Source organism: Argopecten irradians, chromosome 4, assembly GCF_041381155.1.
Source record: "Argopecten irradians isolate NY chromosome 4, Ai_NY, whole genome shotgun sequence".
NCBI classification, from domain to species: domain Eukaryota; kingdom Metazoa; phylum Mollusca; class Bivalvia; order Pectinida; family Pectinidae; genus Argopecten; species Argopecten irradians.
In genome coordinates this window covers 49,371,110-49,391,065 of record NC_091137.1, presented here as the reverse complement: position 1 = coordinate 49,391,065, position 19,956 = coordinate 49,371,110, and the positions used below count along the sequence as shown (strand labels likewise).

At 35.3% G+C, this 19,956-nt stretch overlaps 2 protein-coding genes across 2 annotated transcripts; one reads left to right on the top strand and one right to left on the bottom strand.

The window, feature by feature from the left end:
• Positions 1-2,859: 2,859 nt before the first annotated feature.
• On the bottom strand, positions 2,860-7,917 carry LOC138321921 (protein Dr1-like). Its single transcript, XM_069265953.1, has 4 exons — positions 7,821-7,917; positions 5,366-5,777; positions 4,710-4,873; positions 2,860-3,905 (listed from the first exon to the last, which is right to left on the bottom strand). Exons 2-4 carry the CDS (start codon positions 5,580-5,582, stop codon positions 3,786-3,788), a joined length of 501 nt encoding a protein of 166 aa, XP_069122054.1. The 5' UTR covers positions 5,583-5,777; positions 7,821-7,917; the 3' UTR covers positions 2,860-3,785.
• A 114-nt stretch (positions 7,918-8,031) lies between these two features.
• On the top strand, positions 8,032-19,400 carry LOC138321920 (uncharacterized). Its single transcript, XM_069265952.1, has one exon. It carries the CDS (start codon positions 8,211-8,213, stop codon positions 10,830-10,832), a length of 2,622 nt encoding a protein of 873 aa, XP_069122053.1. The 5' UTR covers positions 8,032-8,210; the 3' UTR covers positions 10,833-19,400.
• Positions 19,401-19,956: the final 556 nt, after the last annotated feature.

Sequence of the window (19,956 nt, the reverse complement as noted above, 5' to 3'; positions counted from 1 at the left end):
TGTCCAATAACTAACCCTTGGCTTCTTAGTTATTCACAAAAAAAAGTGTTTTTTTTGCCTGTGACCTTGATTGAAGATCAGGGTCATTCATTTTAACAAACATGGTAGCACCTCATTCCAGCATGGTGCATGCCCAATACAAGATTTCTAGGGCTCTTAGGTATTAACAAGAAGTTATTTTAAGATTTTAGCCTTTTTGACACCTGTGACCTTGAATGAAGTTCAAGGTTCAAGGTCATTTATTTGAACAAACTTGGTAACTTTTCATGCATGCTCCAGGCCTAATATCAGGTAATAATATAATGTTGTTAGCAATTAATTAGTTGTATGAAGGTCAAGGTCATTCATTTTAACAAACTTGGTAGCCCTTCATCCCAGCATGTGATTGGCACAGACCCAATATCAGGTCTCTAGGCCTCTTAGTTATTTACAAGATTTGTTTCAAGATTTTAGCCTTTTTGACACCTGTAACATTGAATGTAGTCCAAGGTGATTCATTTGAATAAACTTGGTGGCCCTTTATCCCAGCATGCTGCAAGTCAAATATCAGTACCCTGTGCCTTTTTGTTATGGAGAAGAAATCGTTTGAATGAAAAGTTTACACACTGCGCGCAAGCAACAGTGGATGATGATGGGCGATGCATGATGACACTTTAGGTCAGATTACCTAAAAAGAACATCCGTTGATACCCCCACAACAAGGGCAGTAATTTAATACTACTAAATAGCTGCAAAGGGGAGAGAAGTATTTGATCATTTACAACCAAGTTACAAGACAAAAGAACAGTTACTAGTAATGGCCAACATACAATAAGTCATTAAATATACCAGTAGTCAAATTGGCACCATCCTCTCATGCCCAAGAGAAATCAGTACTGCCATTTGTTTAACTTTGAATCCTCACTTATAGGGATACTACCAATGCAAAAGGAGTGCTATTCGATGCTCACATTCAAAGATGATGTGATTTATATAAAAAGAGACCCATGGGCCTGAACGGTCATCTGACTCATGGCACAAAACAGTCACAGTATAAAGTAGTGGTTAACAATTAATATAAGCAACACAATGAGCATCTTAGTTTAATATGTAAGTTTCTGAAATAGGTAAAAGTCATTTGTTGAAGAAACTTGATAGCCCTGTATCCTAGTATGCTGTAGGCCAAATATCAAGATCATGTCTCTAGGCCTCTTAGTTATTCACAAGAAGTTGTTTAAAGATTTAACCTTATTTGACTCCTATGAAGTTGCATGGTCGTCAAGGTCATTCATTTGAATAATTTGTTTCTACAGATGTTCCACAACATATATGGTAGTAACCCATTCAAGGATTAAGAAGGAGTCGGATTTAAAAGCCAAATTTCAGCAAAGCCCCCATTTTGGACCCCTGCCGTTCTATCCCCATGGGTCTTACCTCAGTTCTTTATCAAATATGATTGTCCTCACCTAATGGTGTTTCATGACAAATATGGTTTTAATCCTCTCAAGGGTTAATGAGGATTTTAAAGCAAACTTTCATCAAAGTTTTCCCTTCTGAGCCCCGCCCCTTTGTCCCTAAGAATCAAATCTGGCTCATTTATATAAAATATGAGTGTCTTCCCCCATTGATATTTTACACAAATAATGGTTGTTATTCACTCGAGGGTTAAGGAGAAATATGATTTTAAAGCCAAATTTCAGACAAATTACCCCTTCTAAGCTCTGCCCTTCTGTCCCCAGGGGTTGGACCTAACTCCTTTATATAAAATATGATTGTCCTTCCCCAATGATGTTTTACACCAAATATTAATGTAATCTACTCATGGGTTAAGGAGGAGGAGTATACTTTTGTATAAATAATCTTATGCACGACGCACAGTGGACGGCGCATGACGATGGACGAAACACAATGACAATAGGTTATCCTGACTGGTCAGATGACCTAAAAATAGCCAAATTGACCCCTTATGGCCCCACCGCTCAGGTCCCCGTGAAGTCAGTCTGACTATTTGTACAATTATAGACCCCATCCCATAAGGATGCTATTAGTCTTGTTAAATTCTTATCAGCGGTTATTAAGAAGCTTAAGTCAACTGTTGAAGGATGGACAGTATAGCATAAGGTCACTTTGGTCCTTCAAATCAGGTATTGAGATAACCATTATTTGTTTCAGACAACCTCAACCAGTTTTAGATGTTTAAAATGAATCACCAAAAGCTTAAATTGTAATGAATATGTGAATTTTACTTATGATAAAAAATGATATACATGTATAATATACATTCAACATTGATTATTAATAGACATCACAATGTGTACCAGGCCCCAGTTCATACCTTTAAGGAATTCATTATCAACTTTAAAGTCTCCATAGGAAAGGATAGCAGAGGTTACAGAAAGCTTATATTTTTCATTTTTTTTTCTGTATTGCTTTCCTACATAGAATGTAAAGTTAAGGAATTCCTTAAAATTAGGAATATTGATGTGCCTAAATACCTCAGCATTGGGTAGGAAACTTCATGCTGATGGTCACATTCTAAACTGACTCGAGCTCTGATTGATAAGGTCTCAGGTGTAACAAATCTTATCCTCATCAGGATTTGGAATACTGACTTCAATCTCATTCAAGAGGCATGGATCACCTGATCAATCCCATATCCTTTTGTATAGCACTTCAGCAATCAGATCTGTTATTTGTAGTAAGAACTATAGAGTCAGAAATTCTCCACAACTTCCTATGAAAACGAAATTCCTATTTCTGATGTTGAGTTATTTCAACACAACATCATTTATATCTATTATTATGTCTTTTGCCACTTTCTCTCCAATTCTATTTCCTGTCACATGGGCAGAGACATTTGGTATTGTTAATAGTGCTATACTGTTGTTTTATATAATATCAGACATGCTGTTGTACGTCTGTAAGCATCGTCACCAGCCTGTTGTTGTTGACATTTTTGTTATTTCTGTTGTTTTATATAATATCAGACATGCTGTTGTCTGTCTGTAAGCATCGTCACCAGCCTGTTGTTGTTGACATTTTTGTTATTTCTGTTGTTTTATATAATATCAGATATGCTGTTGTACGTTTGTAAGCATTGCAACCATCCTGTTGTTGTTGACATTTGTGTTGTTTCTGTTTCTGACATGCCGTTGTCCGACTGTAAGCATCGTCACCATCTTGATGTTGTTGACGTTTGTGTTATGTCTGTTGTATTATATAATCTCTGACATGCTGTTGTCCGGCTGTAAGCATTTCCACCATCCTGTTGTTGTTGACGTTTGTGTTGTTTCTGTTGTATTAAATAACATCCGACATGCTGTTGTCTGTCTGTAAGCATTGCCACCATCCTGTTGTTGTTGACGTTTGTGTTGTTTCTGTTGTATTAAATAACATCCGACATGCTGTTGTCTGTCTGTAAGCATTTCCACCATCCTGATGTTGTTGACGTTTGTGTTATTTCTGTTGTATTATATAATCTCTGACATGCTGTTGTCTGGCTTAAGCATTTCCACCATCCTGTTGTTGTTGACGTTTGTGTTGTTTCTGTTTTATTATATAATATCCGACATGCTGTTGTCTGTCTATAAGCATTGCCACCATCCTGTTGTTGCTCTTGTTCTTGATTTTCACAGTTGTCTATGACATTGCGTGGCTTTATCTTTCATTAACACTGTGGCCGTTGCTACGAGTAATCATTTCCTATGTTCTTTGCTGTTGTTGCTGATATTACAGTTTTTGTGATAGTTGTCGTTTTCTGTAGATCACTCTGACATTGTGTGCCTCTGTCACCTGTCATCGTGTTGCTATGAGTAATCATCATCACCATCCTGTTGCTGTTGTTGCTGCTGCTGCTGTTGCTGTTGTAATGCTTGCTGCATCTGTATCCATTGTTGTTGTTCTAGTTGAGCTTGTTCCTGTCTTGCCTAAAACACACCACAAAAGTAATGACAAAAGGCCCCACTGGCATAACCTGTTTATCAAAACAGAAATCATAAACTGGCGTGATGAATCTTACTTCATCTATATGACTTTACACATATTTTATTGTCTTTATAATTACAAAGGTATTATAGGCACAAGTTATTTCAACTTCATCTACATATACTTTAAATTATTATCTACTACATCATTAAATGTTTTTTCCACTTTAAATATGTTAAACCAACTTAAACTTCGCGTCAATTAGTATTCGGGAAAATAAACTGTTGCAACTGCAAGTCAATAAAAGCTTTTTAACTGCAAATTGAGAAATCAAACCATTGTGAAATGTCATCTGGCATAAAAACGCAAAATTAAATCGCTATGAAAATAAGTTTGTTTACAGTATAGGTTCATGAAGATTTTACATGGAAGAGATTACTTTGTATCTTATTATTATCTCCCCTTTGATAATCAATAATCAACTTTATAACATAAATGATTATTAACTATTGAAAATCTGTCCAACACAATGTAACACTGGTGATCTTAAGGGGTTCCTGTGGCATTAGTGACATGTAGCTAAGGATTCCAGTGGTTTAAGGCAAACTTTCCTTTTATTTAGGTCAAAGGTCAGTCTCAAGGTCAGAGTAATATTTGTTTTTGTGTGTACACATGGTACATTGTCTCACCAAATTATAAAAGAGATATGAAGTCTCCTTGTCAGACCAATAAGGCAGTAGACAATGTAAGGACACAGAGAACAGAAGTAATCATAATAGATGTCATTATCAGTGAATACAACTTACTCGGGCAAATAGCTCTTGTTGTTGACGTAATAATTCTTCCTCTGGTATTCCCAAATTTTCCAAACGGGAACTTCCTTTACGTTTCTTAGCAGCTACCGCCTTAGCCTCTTCTAAAACAGCCACAGCGTCCTCTTTGTAGCCACTGAAACCAAGGCTGTCTAAGGCTGCAAAAATATAACAGGCTTATTCGTACCGATACATGTAGTTGGTCATGAATTCTTCCTACTTGAAGTATACCTGTATTTATGCCAAACACATTTTTTTTATTGTCACAACCACAAATTGGCACCATCTCCATATTACAATTTCTTTTATTGAAGTATGATCACTTCTTATTATTTTTGCTAATGTCCTAAAAATGTGAAAATGGTAATTTGTACAGATACATGTAGTACATCATGAAATTCGTCCTACTTGAAGTTTAACTGTCATATCCAACACTTTGACAAACACAATCTGTTTTTTTATTGTCATATCTATTGAAACCACAAATGGCACAAATTTCATATTAAATTCTTTTTTCTATTGAAGTATGATTGCTCATTGTTATTTCAATAATGTCCTAAAAATGTGGAAATGGTAATTACATTTTTATATTTTATTCATGAAATTATTTGATTTTACCAAATTGAAAGAAGTAAATAGCCTAATCCTACCTGCTAATACGTGTTCTGGCGATATTGTCTTCTTTTGTTGCTTATTACAGATGTCGTTTGCCTCTGATGATACCAGGTGGATAAACTCTGTACAGCAGTTGAGGATTAACTCCCTTGCATCATTTGCTACACGTATATTTGGTATGAGTTCTTTTATCATCTTATTTAGAGCTGCTCTTGGTATACTGAGTTCATCATCTTCTCTATTGTCGGCCATTCCTTATAGTCTCTCACAACAAATCTCTCTTTTGTTGTCTGTTGAATTTTGACAGATCGATCGTGATGTTATCAATTCTTGCAGATGTCTGAGGTTGGTAACAATCACTGAGATGTGATATTTAGATATAACATCTCACTCTGGTATGTTGATATCATGGTATTTTTTTGTGTCTTCACACTAAATTGGCCTCACCTTCAAAACAAAGAAATAGTGTACATAATGAAATGCCATCAATATCATGATCAACAATGGAATCAAGCTAAATGATAGCTAATAAATCTTATCACATACAGGTATTTTTTACACTGACAGAACACAGAAGTAGTCAGTGAGATAATAGGCAGTCATGTAGGTCAAAGGATGATTAGCTAAATCACATGATTAGTGAAAATTTCAGGTCTAATTAGCTGCAATGTTCATGATTATATCTGCACTAAAATCAGTAAAGTAAAGAATGGAGTTCTTAAGAACCTTATAAAATTTGGTAAAATTTGAACAACTAGAAATGATTTTATCTTAATTTGAAAATGTTGTTAAATTGTGATAAGCCTAATCACATTGTGAACAGCTGGGCCCGGTAGTACTAATTTGCATATACATGTATGTTATATTAGTAGCAGCTGATATAACATCCATGTTTAACACAGTTGTTCCATACTTGAAAATCTTATATTTAGGGTTCAAATTAAAACCCTACATATATAATTAACAATCATAATAAATTAATTTATATACACAAAAAAATAATTGTACAACACATTTTATTTTTTTAAGTCCTGTGCTACATTGTACATATATGGGATTTTTTATGAGTATATAAGTTGACCAATAGAGAGAAAGACGTAGACTTTAATATGACCTTATTTGTGTTATTTTCTGTTTTGCATCCTTTTTTAATTTTCTGAACCTTATATCTACCAGCTAACTTGCTGAGGGTGAAATAACACACACAGGAATTTTCCGGGAATATATAAGCACAAAATTTTCTAAAGAACTTAAACTTTTTAGGTGTTCAAATTGTAACAGGTTATTTAGATTGTCCTCCAAAACACTTCATTTCATTGCAAAGTGTAACAGGAAAAAAAGAAAATATATATATATAGGCACTAGTAGGAGCCAGACCATGATTGAAAATCTTGGACCAACACTAGCCAGATGCTCTACTAATTTAGCTACCTGGTCACTGATAATCGATCCAGTCCAGTTCCGCTATACACTCCTCCCTCCTTTTCAAAGTTTTCGCCCTCATAGACAAACGAGACCCTAATACCATTGTAGCGGGATTGGACTGGGTTGATCATCGGTGACCAGATAGCTCAGTCGGTAGAGCACTCGGAGGGTCCCGGGCTCAAATCCCAGACTGGTTGCTACATTTTCTCCTCTCCTGTTACAGAATTGGCGCCAAACTAAATTAACCCACAGTGGTGGTGTTTGGAAGGGTCTCTATGTCTTCGAGGACGAAGACTTCGTGAAAGGAGGGAGGAGTGTAGCAGGATTGGACTGGGTCAACCATAGGTGACCAGGTAGCTCAGTCGGTAGAGCACTCGGCTAGTGTTCGAAGGGTCTCGGGTTCGAAACCCCGGGTCTCTATGTCTTCGAGGACGAAGACTTCGAGAAAGGAGGGAGGAGTGTAGCGGGATTGGACTGGGTCAACCACAGGTGACCAGGTAGCTCAGTCGGTAGAGAACTCGGCAAGTGTTCAGAGGGTCCTTGGTTCGAATCCCAGTCTGGCCACTACAATTTCTCCTCTCCTGTTACAAAAAGTAGCAGCCAGACCGAGATTCGAACCTAGAACACCACCGATTGAGCTACCCGATCACTGATATTTGACTCAGTCCAATCCCATTATATGGATCAAATTAAGAGAATGCATGTAGTTTTGTTTTTGTATAGAAGGAAGTATTACTTTCCCTTATTGTACAATACGTAGAAGTATGGATCAATGGCCCACTTCTTAAATAAATGTTTCCGATTGCAACACGCGGGACGCAAATCAGAGAGAAAAAAAAAACATTTATGGCTCAAGAATAAATATTTGAAATGTGAAAGAATTATTTTCTAGTTTCTACACTGACTTTCATTATCACGAAGCAAAACAAAGAGCGACTAAATCGATAGCCTAGTGATGCTGCCTTTAGTCATTTCGGGTTCTGGTAAGATTTCTGTGTTACTTATTTTATGTCATATATACTGATAGTACGCCCTTAAGTCATTGCAACAAATCTCGAACTTCACCTTATCTTCGAAAGCGGGAGACCGTGGCTTCGGTTGTGATTAGAACATGGGCTTAGGTTTAGAAATAATAGTCCGACTTCTATCCAGTGTGTGCCGCTTAAGCACATGAAAATTAAGCTCATAGGTGACAAAAATGCCTAACATATAGATATAAAATCTTAAAACATTTATCAAATAAAACTAACACTGTAGCCAGTGTTAATATAGAGATATTAGCCCAATGTCTATTCCTAATTTGATACAAATAATTTTATTTATAAGATCTTAAGCGACATATCTCTACTTTCTATTTCGATCAACAACATACGTGACTTCCCCCGAGGTGACCAGTTGCGCTGTTGTGACTCAGTCGCCCGTTAATAATGTGATGGGATTAACGTTCCTTCCAAAATGTACATCTATTTCAAGTATAATGGTGAAACACTTGTAGTTCCAGATGTGAATCTACATGATGGCTATCTACCGATGGTCGGTAGAGTTGGAGGGGACTTAAAATTTATTGAACCCGGAATTTGGTTTAAAACCTTGATAGTGGACTCTGTTTTAGTCGATTGTGATTTCAAAGTCCTACGATGGATAAAAACAAACGACGATGTTTGCCCGTTGTCGTCAGAGGAACGGGCGTCAATGTCGTCTGATAAACAACTAGAAATTATTGGACTTCAAGATAGTGCAGGGAGCAGTCAGTGTATGGAATTTGATTCAGAAGTGGATGATCTATTTCATTCTGCGAGAGTGTTCTTTGAAAATCAACAAGTATTACCAGCTGGTGCTTCTGTATGTGTAAGTGTTGAACCAGAAGTTGATGACCATCCACCATCAAGATTTAACCAGGAGATTCTCCGTCTAGTTCACTGTTACATTCTACCCTCTATCAATTTGAATCTGGAAGATTCACCATCTCTAAGAACAGCTCTCCAGTGTATTGAAGCTTGTCTAAAAAATGTGGAAACTGAAATTCTTCAAAAAGACAAAGCTATTTCCTTAACTGAGTGTTCATTACGTAAACAGCGGGATAGTTTTCTCAAAGATCCAAAATTTGAAAGAGAAAGTTACATCAGGGAATGCAGTGCTGATTTCTTAAAATCATTTCTCTTTCATTTGGAAAAGGATATTCAACAACAAGCTGAACAAATCCAAAAATGTCAAACACAAGTCAATGAGTTGAGGGACTTTCAATGTAGCAATGGAAAAGAGCAGTTAGATAGAGCCCGCAAAGAGAGAGATAAAGTACACGAGGTCCTTACAGAAATGCAAATGATTCGTGAAAATATAAAGAATGTAGTTGTTCGTCAACAGGACCCAGCCTCCAAGAAAAGAAGATCAAGGAAAGTAAGTGTGAAAGTTTTTCATGAGATTTACTTGGAGATTACAGTCAGGCTTCGAAGTGAAAAGGAAAACATGCATAAACTGATTCTCAGGAAGGTAAAAATTGCGTCTGTTAGAGAAGCTATTTGCCTAGCATTAGGAGAACTAGATACAGTGGGGCATTCCTTAGGGTGGCAGTCACTCTATGATGGAGCTGGAAGTTCAACTGATGTTGGAATCCTAAGTACTAAACCAAAGGAATGGACTACCCTCGGGGAAAGAGTATCATCTGTTGTCAACAGTGGCGAGATACACAGACAGTATCATCACTTCTGTGAGAATCTTTTACAGAAAATTGATGGATCAATGGCCGAAGCTGATTTCCTTTCCCATGTATCGGAAGAAGTCCAAGATCAAGAATGTGAATTGGATGGATTTGTGAATATTTGTACAAGTACAGAAAACGTTGCTGATATAAATTCAAATAATGACAAAGTGACAACCTGCCAACTTGCCAAGCCAAAATGTGTAACTGACAAAGAACTAAAAGTCTATCACCCAAACACTTTACCGCTTCACTCACTCATGGACTCTGTTAAATCAGAAATCAAAAGGCACATGGATGAAATGTGTAAACGCATAATTTACATCCTTCGGCAGGAAGATTTGAGAGAAAATTTGAAAACAAGGCTGAAAAACAATAAAGACACTTACAAAAATGTTTGGCTTTGCTATGAATCACATCTATATGAAAGACTTTATGTCAGACTGAATAAATTGTATGAAAACAGATTCAGTAAAAAATCCACAAACTTGGCTGAGAAGCTTGTAGGAGTTTCTATGAATGAATTGGGCATTGATGATCCCTGGCTAGCTATTATCAGCGAGCCAGAGGACTGGGAGAATACCCAAGTAAAGTTACCGTTGGACAATACAAACACTGTAGTACTGAGGAATCATGGTAAAAGAGGGAAAAGCAGACAGGATAAGATCAAAGATTTATCAAGCACACTGGAAGCAATGTCCATCGATAAACTTTACATGTATGCCAATAATGAATTGGAGGATATGGAAGACATCAATGGCTTTCCATTTCATGAGAATGACGAGGACGACACTGAAAGTGAGATATTCTCACTGCCAGGAATGAACAATATAGAGCCTCCAACTTATCACGAGGCCTCAGCAATGGAGGACTCTCGTTTACAGCTTCCAACTTACGAGGAAGTCCCAAAAATGACGGAAGGTGCTGGAGCTTGCGCAATGCTGACTGATTCATTCCCTTCTATTGATGGAATGCAAAGCCTCTCATCAGAGGAGTCCATAAGAAGATTCAGCAGCAACATTGAGGAGGTGATAAAAGTAGCTCCTATTAACCTGAAAATGAAAAACATCACAAAAGCATTCAAGTTAGTGGCCAAGGAGGTATCAAAGTTAAAGGTAGATTCTTCTGCCCCTGGCTGTGTTTACCAGCCATGTGCTGACGACATGCTGACAGTAATCATCGTCATGCTGACCAAGTTGGAAAAGGAAATATTCCCAAAACTCTATGCTCATTTGAACATGGTCCTGGATTTGATGCCTCCATTTATGAACGGAAGTGAACACGACTGTGCTCTGATGAACTTCCACATCGCTTTCCAATACCTGTTTGATAGGCATGTTCTGGATCAGTCAAGGAGCAGCAGAGAACTGGATCTGTGATGATTCCCCTAATGTTATCTAGAGAAGAATTTGATTGATGGCATGGGATTATCTCCCCTTGTGGCATGGGATTTTTTCCCTTGTGACATGGGATTACCTCCCCCTTGTATCATGGGGAGGGTTGTATATAAGATTATTTAGTGTCATCTGCTGTTGGAGTTTTAAGTGATTGTGTCATCAGATGAGAAATCTAGATTTGTGAGAAGAACCAGATCATTCGATGACTGGATTTATGAGTTATTTCCCCTTATTTCATCGGGTGAGAATTGAGAACTAGAATTGTGTCTCCAATTGTTAAGTCTGGGAGAATTTGAAAATTTTACGGAGACCTTATCCCAGGTGTTACTAGCATGGCATCCATAGAGACACTTGTATTCAGTTACACTATTACATTATTGTATGTACCAGGTACATATTATACTAGTATATATGCTTGCCTTACTTTTAGTGATTATTATATATATGTGTGTTTGAAAGATTTTTAGGTTCAATTGAAGCCTGCTTTTTAATGTAGCTTTTACTAGTAAATTGGTAAGTTTTGTTTAGTACAGATTTTAAGTTTGGACCTGGAATTTTTTTGGTCCCATAATCATGTTGTGTAATGTCACAAGTTACAACGTGATCATTATATAGAAGAAATGTTAATCTGTGATACACTTACCATAAAATCATTTACACAAAAACAGAAAGGTTGTTGTGTTGAGGGCATTTTATCCTTATGCTCCTTCCTACTCCTATCACATGTGATGCCACCTTCCTACTCCTATCACATGTGATGCCACCTTCCTACTCCTATCACATGTGATGCCACCTTCCTACTCCTATCACATGTGATGCCACCTTCCTACTCCTATCACATGTGACGCCACCTTTCTACTCCTATAACATGTGATGCCACCTTCCTACTCCTATCACATGTGACGCCACCTTTCTACTCCTATCACATGTGACGCCACCTTTCTACTCCTATAAAATGTGATGCCACCTTCCTACCCCTATAACATGTGATGCCACCTTCCTACCCCTATAACATGTGATGCCACCTTCCTACCCCTATAACATGCGATGCCACCTTCCTACCCCTATAACATGCGATGCCACCTTCCTACCCCTATAACATGTGATGCCACCTTCCTACTCCTATAAAATGTGATGCCACCTTCCTACCCCTATAACATGCGATGCCACCTTCCTACTCCTATAAAATGTGATGCCACCTTCCTACCTTTTAGAGTGGAAAAAAAATCCTCCTGACCTACGGACCCTTTTTTTGCCATGGGAAATTAAAAGGAATGTAATGTTTCAAAAGTGTCTTGTCACACTTAACCTCTACCATTGTTGGAGTAGCACTAGCCCTGCTATGTAATATAGAAGAGCATCGTATTCCCCACTCCTTTTATATATATAATTGCTAAAAAATTTAAAGGAAAATCTGGTATCTATAATATTTTAGGAATCTTTCAGAAGTACTGATCAAATTACTTCATAGAAAAATTAAAACTTAATGGAATTCCTTTCTGATTATTGAACCTCGTTTGTTTTCCTCGTCTGGATACAGTAATCATTTCCTATTTAGATCACTTGGCAAGGCATCAGCCATGTGTGTATGTGGGGAGGGGAGTGAGGTGAGTTTAGCTAAGTCAGGCTGCTGTGGTTTCTTCTTTTGTAGCAAACTTAGTGAGATTATAGCATCGAGAGTACCTGGTATGTTCGGTAGGGTGACAATGGGACACTTAAGCTTGGGTTCACAGGGATCTAAGAATTAGTGCAGTTTATACAATTATGGACCCACCAGAGTGCCCAAAGACTATTTTTAAATGGTCGTAAAAATCATACTCTACACAGTGCTATACATATATAGTACTATGCAGAGTATGAGTTTTACCAGTTTTTGATCTAGACTCCTGAAAGATCTAAAAATGGTCTACTGGCACTCTGGTGGGTCCATAATTAAACAAACTGTGATTCATTCTCAGATCTCTATGCTTGGGTTTTATATGAAATTTTGTATTTTGGGGCAAAAGCTTAGAAAAAAGGAGGAAGGAGAGTAAATTTGTCAGTGTATTCTCTAAAGAAAATTGGCAAAGAATTATTTATTTTCAGTGTGTAATTCCACCCTGAAATTTCATAATGGACTGGTCTAGTCTTTGATTTAGAAGAATCTAAATGAATCTTGAGGATTGAATGAGTTACTAGACTCGAAAGAAGATTGAATTTTCCTGTTTGATTTTAAGTTCATTAAAATTCAAATATCAGTGCATTATTGTATGTAGTATAAGGTATTTTGGGAGCAACAAAATATCAGTTTTAGATTTTAATTTAGAGATTAATTATTATACCTGCAGTTAAGGTGTAACTGATTTTATAGATGGATACACAGAAAAAGTCTTTCCCTGTTAACATTTTTTGTTACCCGCTTATATTTATTTTGGTAATAATTTGTTCATGGAACAGTGCACTTGTTGATATACTAGTAATTAACGATTCACAAACATTCCATTTTTTAGCAGTCAAGCTAGACTATAAATAGACCTTTTTAATTTGTTTTGTAGACTATAGGTAGAATTTTTAGTAGTGTTTTAGATGTGATTTTGTAGACTTTCTATTGGGAAAATTAGCATATAGAATATGTTAAATTTTTTACCAGCTTTTACGTGATTCCTGATCATGTTTGATGTTTACCAGTTTTATGACTTATACACTTGCGATGTGAATTATAAATGAATGCATGAACACACATGACCTTTTTAATTTTGATTATGAATAAAATAATATTTCAAGGAAGTGTAGATCTAGGCTATGAATGGGAATTCCTATTAGAGATTTTTTAAGGGAAAACAGGTTGAATTAAAGTGGATTGGTTGATATCAGGGTAATTTTGTGTTATCAATTATTTATATCGACTGGGAACCTTGATCATACAAAAGTTGTGGTCACAATCTGTGCCAGGTCCCTGTGACCCTGATCATACAAAAGTTGTGGTCACAATCTGTGCCAGGTCCCTGTGACCCTGATCATACAAAAGTACTGGTCACAATCTCTGCCAGGTCCCTGTGACCCTGATCATACAAAAGTACCGGTCACAATCTATGCCAGGTCCCTGTGACCCTGATCATACAAAAGTACCGGTCACAATCTGTGCCAGGTCCCTGTGACCCTGATCATACAAAAGTACCGGTCACAATCTGTGGTTATAATTTAGTGCCTCACAACATGTTTCTATACACAGTGGCCGGTGATGTATAAAAACAATCAATTATTTTACACCAAAATTAAAAAAAGAAAAGTAACTACATTTATGTTGATCATGTTTTGAAATGTCACAACACAACTTTCACTATAATTATTTATCAAGCAACTCTCAGTTTCACTTTGTGACAAATATTTCCTTTATTACCAATAAACAAATTATATGATTACTAAAAATTCTTTCCCATTTAGATTTCAAGTATTGCACATAACACAATGTGAAAGTAGATTTTTAATTATTAACATATTGTTATTGGCATTATTTATCTTTCAAAATTCAAGTATAAAAAAAAAACCTTATCATATACTGTATACGAACTCATTGTTCGTGGTGACTTTACATTTTCATTCGTAACAATGTTTTTGTGACATTTAAATTTTACAGTTCACTGTTTACACTACATACGTACTCATTTATTAACATAAAAAAATTCTTACTTGAAATTGGCACTCTGTTGCAGAAATTATTTTTCGGGAATTTGTATTGTCGGCAAAATATGCAAAATTGAATCATATTCAAAATTGAATCGTATTCAAAAATAAGTTTGTTTACAGTAAGAAAAACAAAAAGTAATAATATAACAATAATATATTGTTTCATTTTGTGTAACTGATATTTTTAGTAAACTACGACTTTTATCATTAATGTTGTACACCATCTCATTTTTATGTATTTACTTACCTGTTTAGGGCCTATATATTGTACATAATCAGTATTTGTTTTTAAAGGCTAGGAAACCAAATATTTCTGTCAAAGTTTTGATGTCTACCATTAAAGATGCTCCACTGCTGACAAATGGTATTTTTTCACTATCAAAAACATGAGCAAACGATTTAGTATTTTTCTTCAGTTACAAAAGTTACTTACTTTACACCATTACCACCAATGAAACATTTGAGCTTCTAATTTTACTTTAAGTTAAAAATATAAAAATATAATTAATTGCATCCCTAAAAAATTCCGTGTCACTATACCCTATATGGAATGAAATACTGATTGCGCATGCACCAAAGGCAAAATAAATTATTTTATTATAATTTTTGTTTTAATTAGACATCAATATATACGATTGAACACCAATTATTGTTCAAATGATAAATGTCATTTATGCTCTGCTGGCGGTGGAGCATCTTTAAGTATACTGTAACATGATATTCCAGTGCTGTGATATGTCTAAGGGTATTAATGTTGGGTCGGTGACTGTTTATAAGTGTACTCGGATATTAATTACCATATTCGACCCAATAAGCGCCCCCTCTTCCAATAAGCGCCCCTCTCTACTTTTGAGGAATAAATTCCACTTATGTGGCCCTTATAGGCGAAACTATGAAAACGGTGTAGATTTCTCTATTTGATTTATTTTGTAATGGATTAATGGCTTACTCTGTGCAATAATTTTGTGAAATGTTAGCCCAAACTTGGTTCTAATAAACATCCCTTCATTTTCAATTGTTTAAACACCCTGGGTGCTTAGTGGGTCGAATATGTAATTCCAACTCCAGAATGTTGTCTAAGTCAATGTATGATGGTCCACAATCACGTATGTGAGATACATCAAATGTACAATGTGTGGTTCATACAAATATCTATGGTAAATTGGCTTTACAACAGGAGATATACCAGGTACTTGTACATTTATTTGTGAAAACAGAATGTTTCTGCCAGGGACACATATATTTTGTTGTTTTCAATAGGAGAAAAACACATTTATTAGTAAAAGTACATGTAGCCAAAAGGCAGGGCAAAAAATGGGACAATTTTGCGTTGATATTTTTATGGTTTTAAGGCTCTGGTTCTTCCTCTAGTCTAGTAATACACGAGATTGTGAAACTTCTGATAGGCAATGATGCATATTATAGGTTTCTCATTGTCTAAACTCACACATTGTTACAATAGTTCTTCCTCCTGATTACTGAATTGTGTAACTTTGACTGTATCCACTATTAACTTCCTGGTGTATATATTTACAGGTATATTTACTCTTTCCTTCATCTGATAGCACTGTCCCTGCTATATACAGTACCCAATGTATTCAAAAATAAGGAAGTTGGAGGTGCAGATATTTATTTATTTCTGAAGGATTGATGCACATTCCAATTTAAGGTTTGCCACAATACTGGCAGTAACTTTGTTGTTTGTCAGTGTAAACAATATGGTATAAGAAATCAATTTCAGAGTATTATATAGATCTAATTTATGCACACGTTTGAAATAGTTAAAAATTTATACATCAAAGTTAAAATTCCTTCAAAATATTTTTTTCTTTATTCAACTAAAGTGTTTTGATTATATGATTTTCTAACCATATTTATACATAAGGGCCTTATACCTTGTATCTTTTTAGGTCACCTGAGACAAAGTCTCAAGTGACCTATTCTAATCGCCTTTTGTCCGTCGTCGTCCGTCGTATGTCCGTAAACAATTCACATTTTCGACTTCTTCTCCAAAACTGCTGAAGCAATTTCAAAGAAATTTTGCACAAACCTTTTAAGGCATAAGGCCAATCAAAATTGTGAATTATATGGTCCCTAAAAAACTTCAAAAATCTTCTTCTGAAATTCTGGAAATGGTAGAATCAAATACTTTTCATAAATAGAAAGGTCTTAAGGTCCTTTACAAAAATTGTGAATTATATGACCCTGGGGTCTCACGTTTCCCACTGGGGAGAGGGTCAAGTTTACTATAGTTTATATAGGGAAAACACATTTATGAACATTGTTTGCTCAATTTTCATTGGAAACGAGTCAAACTTGGTTAGAATTATTAGCCTGAGATAGCATTTTAATATCATATCCATATTGGTCTAGGCAGACCCCCTGGGGGCAGAGGGGCGGGGCCAAAAAAGGTCAAATAGGCTAAAACTTCAAAAATATTCTTTTAAAATTCTGGAAATGGTATAATCAAATACACTTTATAGATGAAAGTTCACAGGTTTGATGGAAGCAAATACTCTTCATAGTCTTAAAAGTCAAATTTATAAATCACTGACCAACTTCAAGGCCCAGCATATAGTGTTTATATGTCTTTAATTTGTTTCATTATTTGTTTCATTATATATTCTAACTCAGGTGACCGTTAAGGCCCATGGGCCTCTTGTTAGGACATACCTTAAGTATGTGTGCATTTGGCTTAATATATTGGTATACATGTTTCTATCCAGGTAATACTGTATATATATATGTATGGATCAATTTCCTTTTTACATTGTCCATATGCACGGATATGGTATACATGCATCGATAGAAACATCATCCTACATACATAGATATCTCTTCATTATAGTTTAACAATACCTGGCATATATACTGGTACTTTAATAGCTTGCCACAGATATACATCATGTGGGCATCTGTATGATGCCATCGTAAAAAATACTGGCTTATAATGTTATTTACTTAAACTCACTCATATAGTCTCATTACGCTGATGTCATCGTAAAAATACTGGCTTATAGCCTTACTTAAGCTTGGGGTCAGAGTTGGTTTATCAATGTATAGCTGAGGTAAAATTGCTTAAATATATAGATAAATGTAGATGGATACACATACACAGTGCTAGGTTATGATTCATGCTTTGACACACTAACAGCTACATTAATTGTATATATCATTATCTTTTATTGACTTTCACCAAATTGCAAAAATATTTTCAAAAAAATTAGCTATCTAGGATGTATATGAATTTCATGATTCCCATGTTACCAGTTTCCAGAGGATTTTTGTGTTTAGTTATGACAAACATTATTATAAAAAAATCATTGGAGTCAAGTTGCTTCTGTAGCAGGTTTTAATTGTACATATGGTCGCCTTCCAGTCTGCTAAACATGTCTATATTATTAAGCTTTTTTATTTATATATATGTTTTGTTGTTTTTTTGCATATGTATTAGGCAGAAATTAAAAAAAAAAAAAAAAAAAAGGCTAGTAATATAGGCAGGTTTAGCGGCCTAGTCACCTTCTAGCTGGTGACACACTACTCTGGTCCTGTTATACTTCATTCCTCATTGATTTTCACTGCACAGCTTGTAGCTATATACAAAAGATCTGGGTCTGGTTGGAGCTTTATTACTGTAAGTTCATTGTAAGGTCAATGTAAGGTCAATATAAGGTCAATGCAAAACATTTTTGTCAGAAACACTTAATTAGAATGTTGGTTTTTAATCAAATTTACAAAGTACTATGTTGATGACCAACCTCTTATTCTTAAGGCACAAGTATGATAGTAACTGTTTTCTCTCCGCCTATACATGTCAGCTAGTCCCTAGAAAGTCTTGTAACACACAAGTAAACTTAAAATACATGTAGTTAGACTCTTGCTTAGAACTTCAGTTTTATCAATAGATATGCAGGGGTTGAAGACACATACGGTAAAAACATGATATATGTCATTTACATACAATGTATTCTGTTCTAATTCTTAAGCATACTTCACTGCTGACAGAGCATAAATGATACTCATTATTGGAACAATCATTGGTTTTTACTCATGTAAATATACGTCTTATAAACACAAAAAATAATATAGAATAATTTATTTTGCTTTTTGTGAATGTACTTCACCCCATATAGGGCATAGTGCCTTGGACTTTTTCAGGACCTAATTGATTGTTTTTAATATTTTTATCTTGAAGTAAGATAAGAAGCTCAAAATTTGCAATGGTGGTAATGATGTAAAGTATACTAATTCGTCTGCTACTGTTTTTGATAGAGAAAAAAAAAACATTTGTCAATGGTGTAGCTAGCTTCTTTAAAGTTTTGACTTGTGTATAAGGATAATCTACAAAATTAACTGACTGCTGGTAGTTATTTTTGCATTGATGAATTTGTTAGTGTTGCTATTAAATCAAAAGTGCCTTTTGACAATTAAATACAACAGTTAACTCTCTCAAAATCCTTTTTTACTTAATTGACTTCTGTCACAAATAAACAAACTGTTACCAAACTGTACTTTAAGCCCACAGATAAACACATGGCAATACTATAAGATGCACGGGGACCTGGGACGATAGAATTTCTAACCAACAGTATATACATAATACTGCTGGGCAGAAATTTGTGTCAGGTGCCTGTGATAAGCCCCCATAACATTCCTGCTACTGGCTAAGATCTACACACAGCTGGTATTTGAACAATTGCCATACAGAACTGATGTAAAATACATGCATATATAGTGTCGATAAATTTTACGTGTATTGTATAATATAATGCTTTGTTATTTACTTCACAATAATGTTAAGTTTATTATCACAAATAAGGAGAAATTGTTTCTGCATTAAACTTTTAAAGTGTTCACAATAAAGATCATTTAATAAGACCTGAATGTATTCTTTGTTTATCTGTGCAACAAAAAGTGATGATTTGAAGGGAGAAATGATCTTGAAATGGTCCTAACAAAGTGTTGTTATTAATCAGGTTGATCCAAAATCCAAGATGGCCACCACAGCTGCCATCTTGAAAACACCTTTTGAACTTCTCAAGTTCTACCAGGGTGTTTTAGATACATGAATGCAGGGGCAGATACATATTGATATCTTATGAAAGTCTTCTTGAAAAATCTTGCTGTAGAAGTCTCTGTGTTTGTACATGTATATGACATGCTTGGCAAATGTTAAATTTAGAATAAGACAAAATTGCAAAAACTTGTTACGAAGATTTTCTTTTCAAATTATTTAAAGTCACATTATTGTTTATTGCCAAAAAGACAACAAACATATTTATACATATATTATAAATTACAAAATAATCCTGAAAATATTTGAAATAAAACTGAATTCAAATAATTTCAAAACAAGGAAAAAGAATTATTAGTGTTCATGTTATCACATAGTTTACATGAAACAAGTTTATAATTAATATTAACAAAATAAGGTGTTTTT

Coding starts and splice junctions, on each gene's coding strand:
- LOC138321921 (XM_069265953.1), bottom strand. CDS start 5,582: ATGGCCGACAATAGAGAAGATGATGAACTCAGTATACCAAGAGCAGCT. Junction 4,874..5,365: donor GCCAGAACACGTATTAGCAG/GTAGGATTAGGC, acceptor ATATTTTTGCAG/CCTTAGACAGCCTTGGTTTC. Junction 3,906..4,709: donor AACAAGAGCTATTTGCCCGA/GTAAGTTGTATT, acceptor GGTGTGTTTTAG/GCAAGACAGGAACAAGCTCA.
- LOC138321920 (XM_069265952.1), top strand. CDS start 8,211: ATGTACATCTATTTCAAGTATAATGGTGAAACACTTGTAGTTCCAGAT.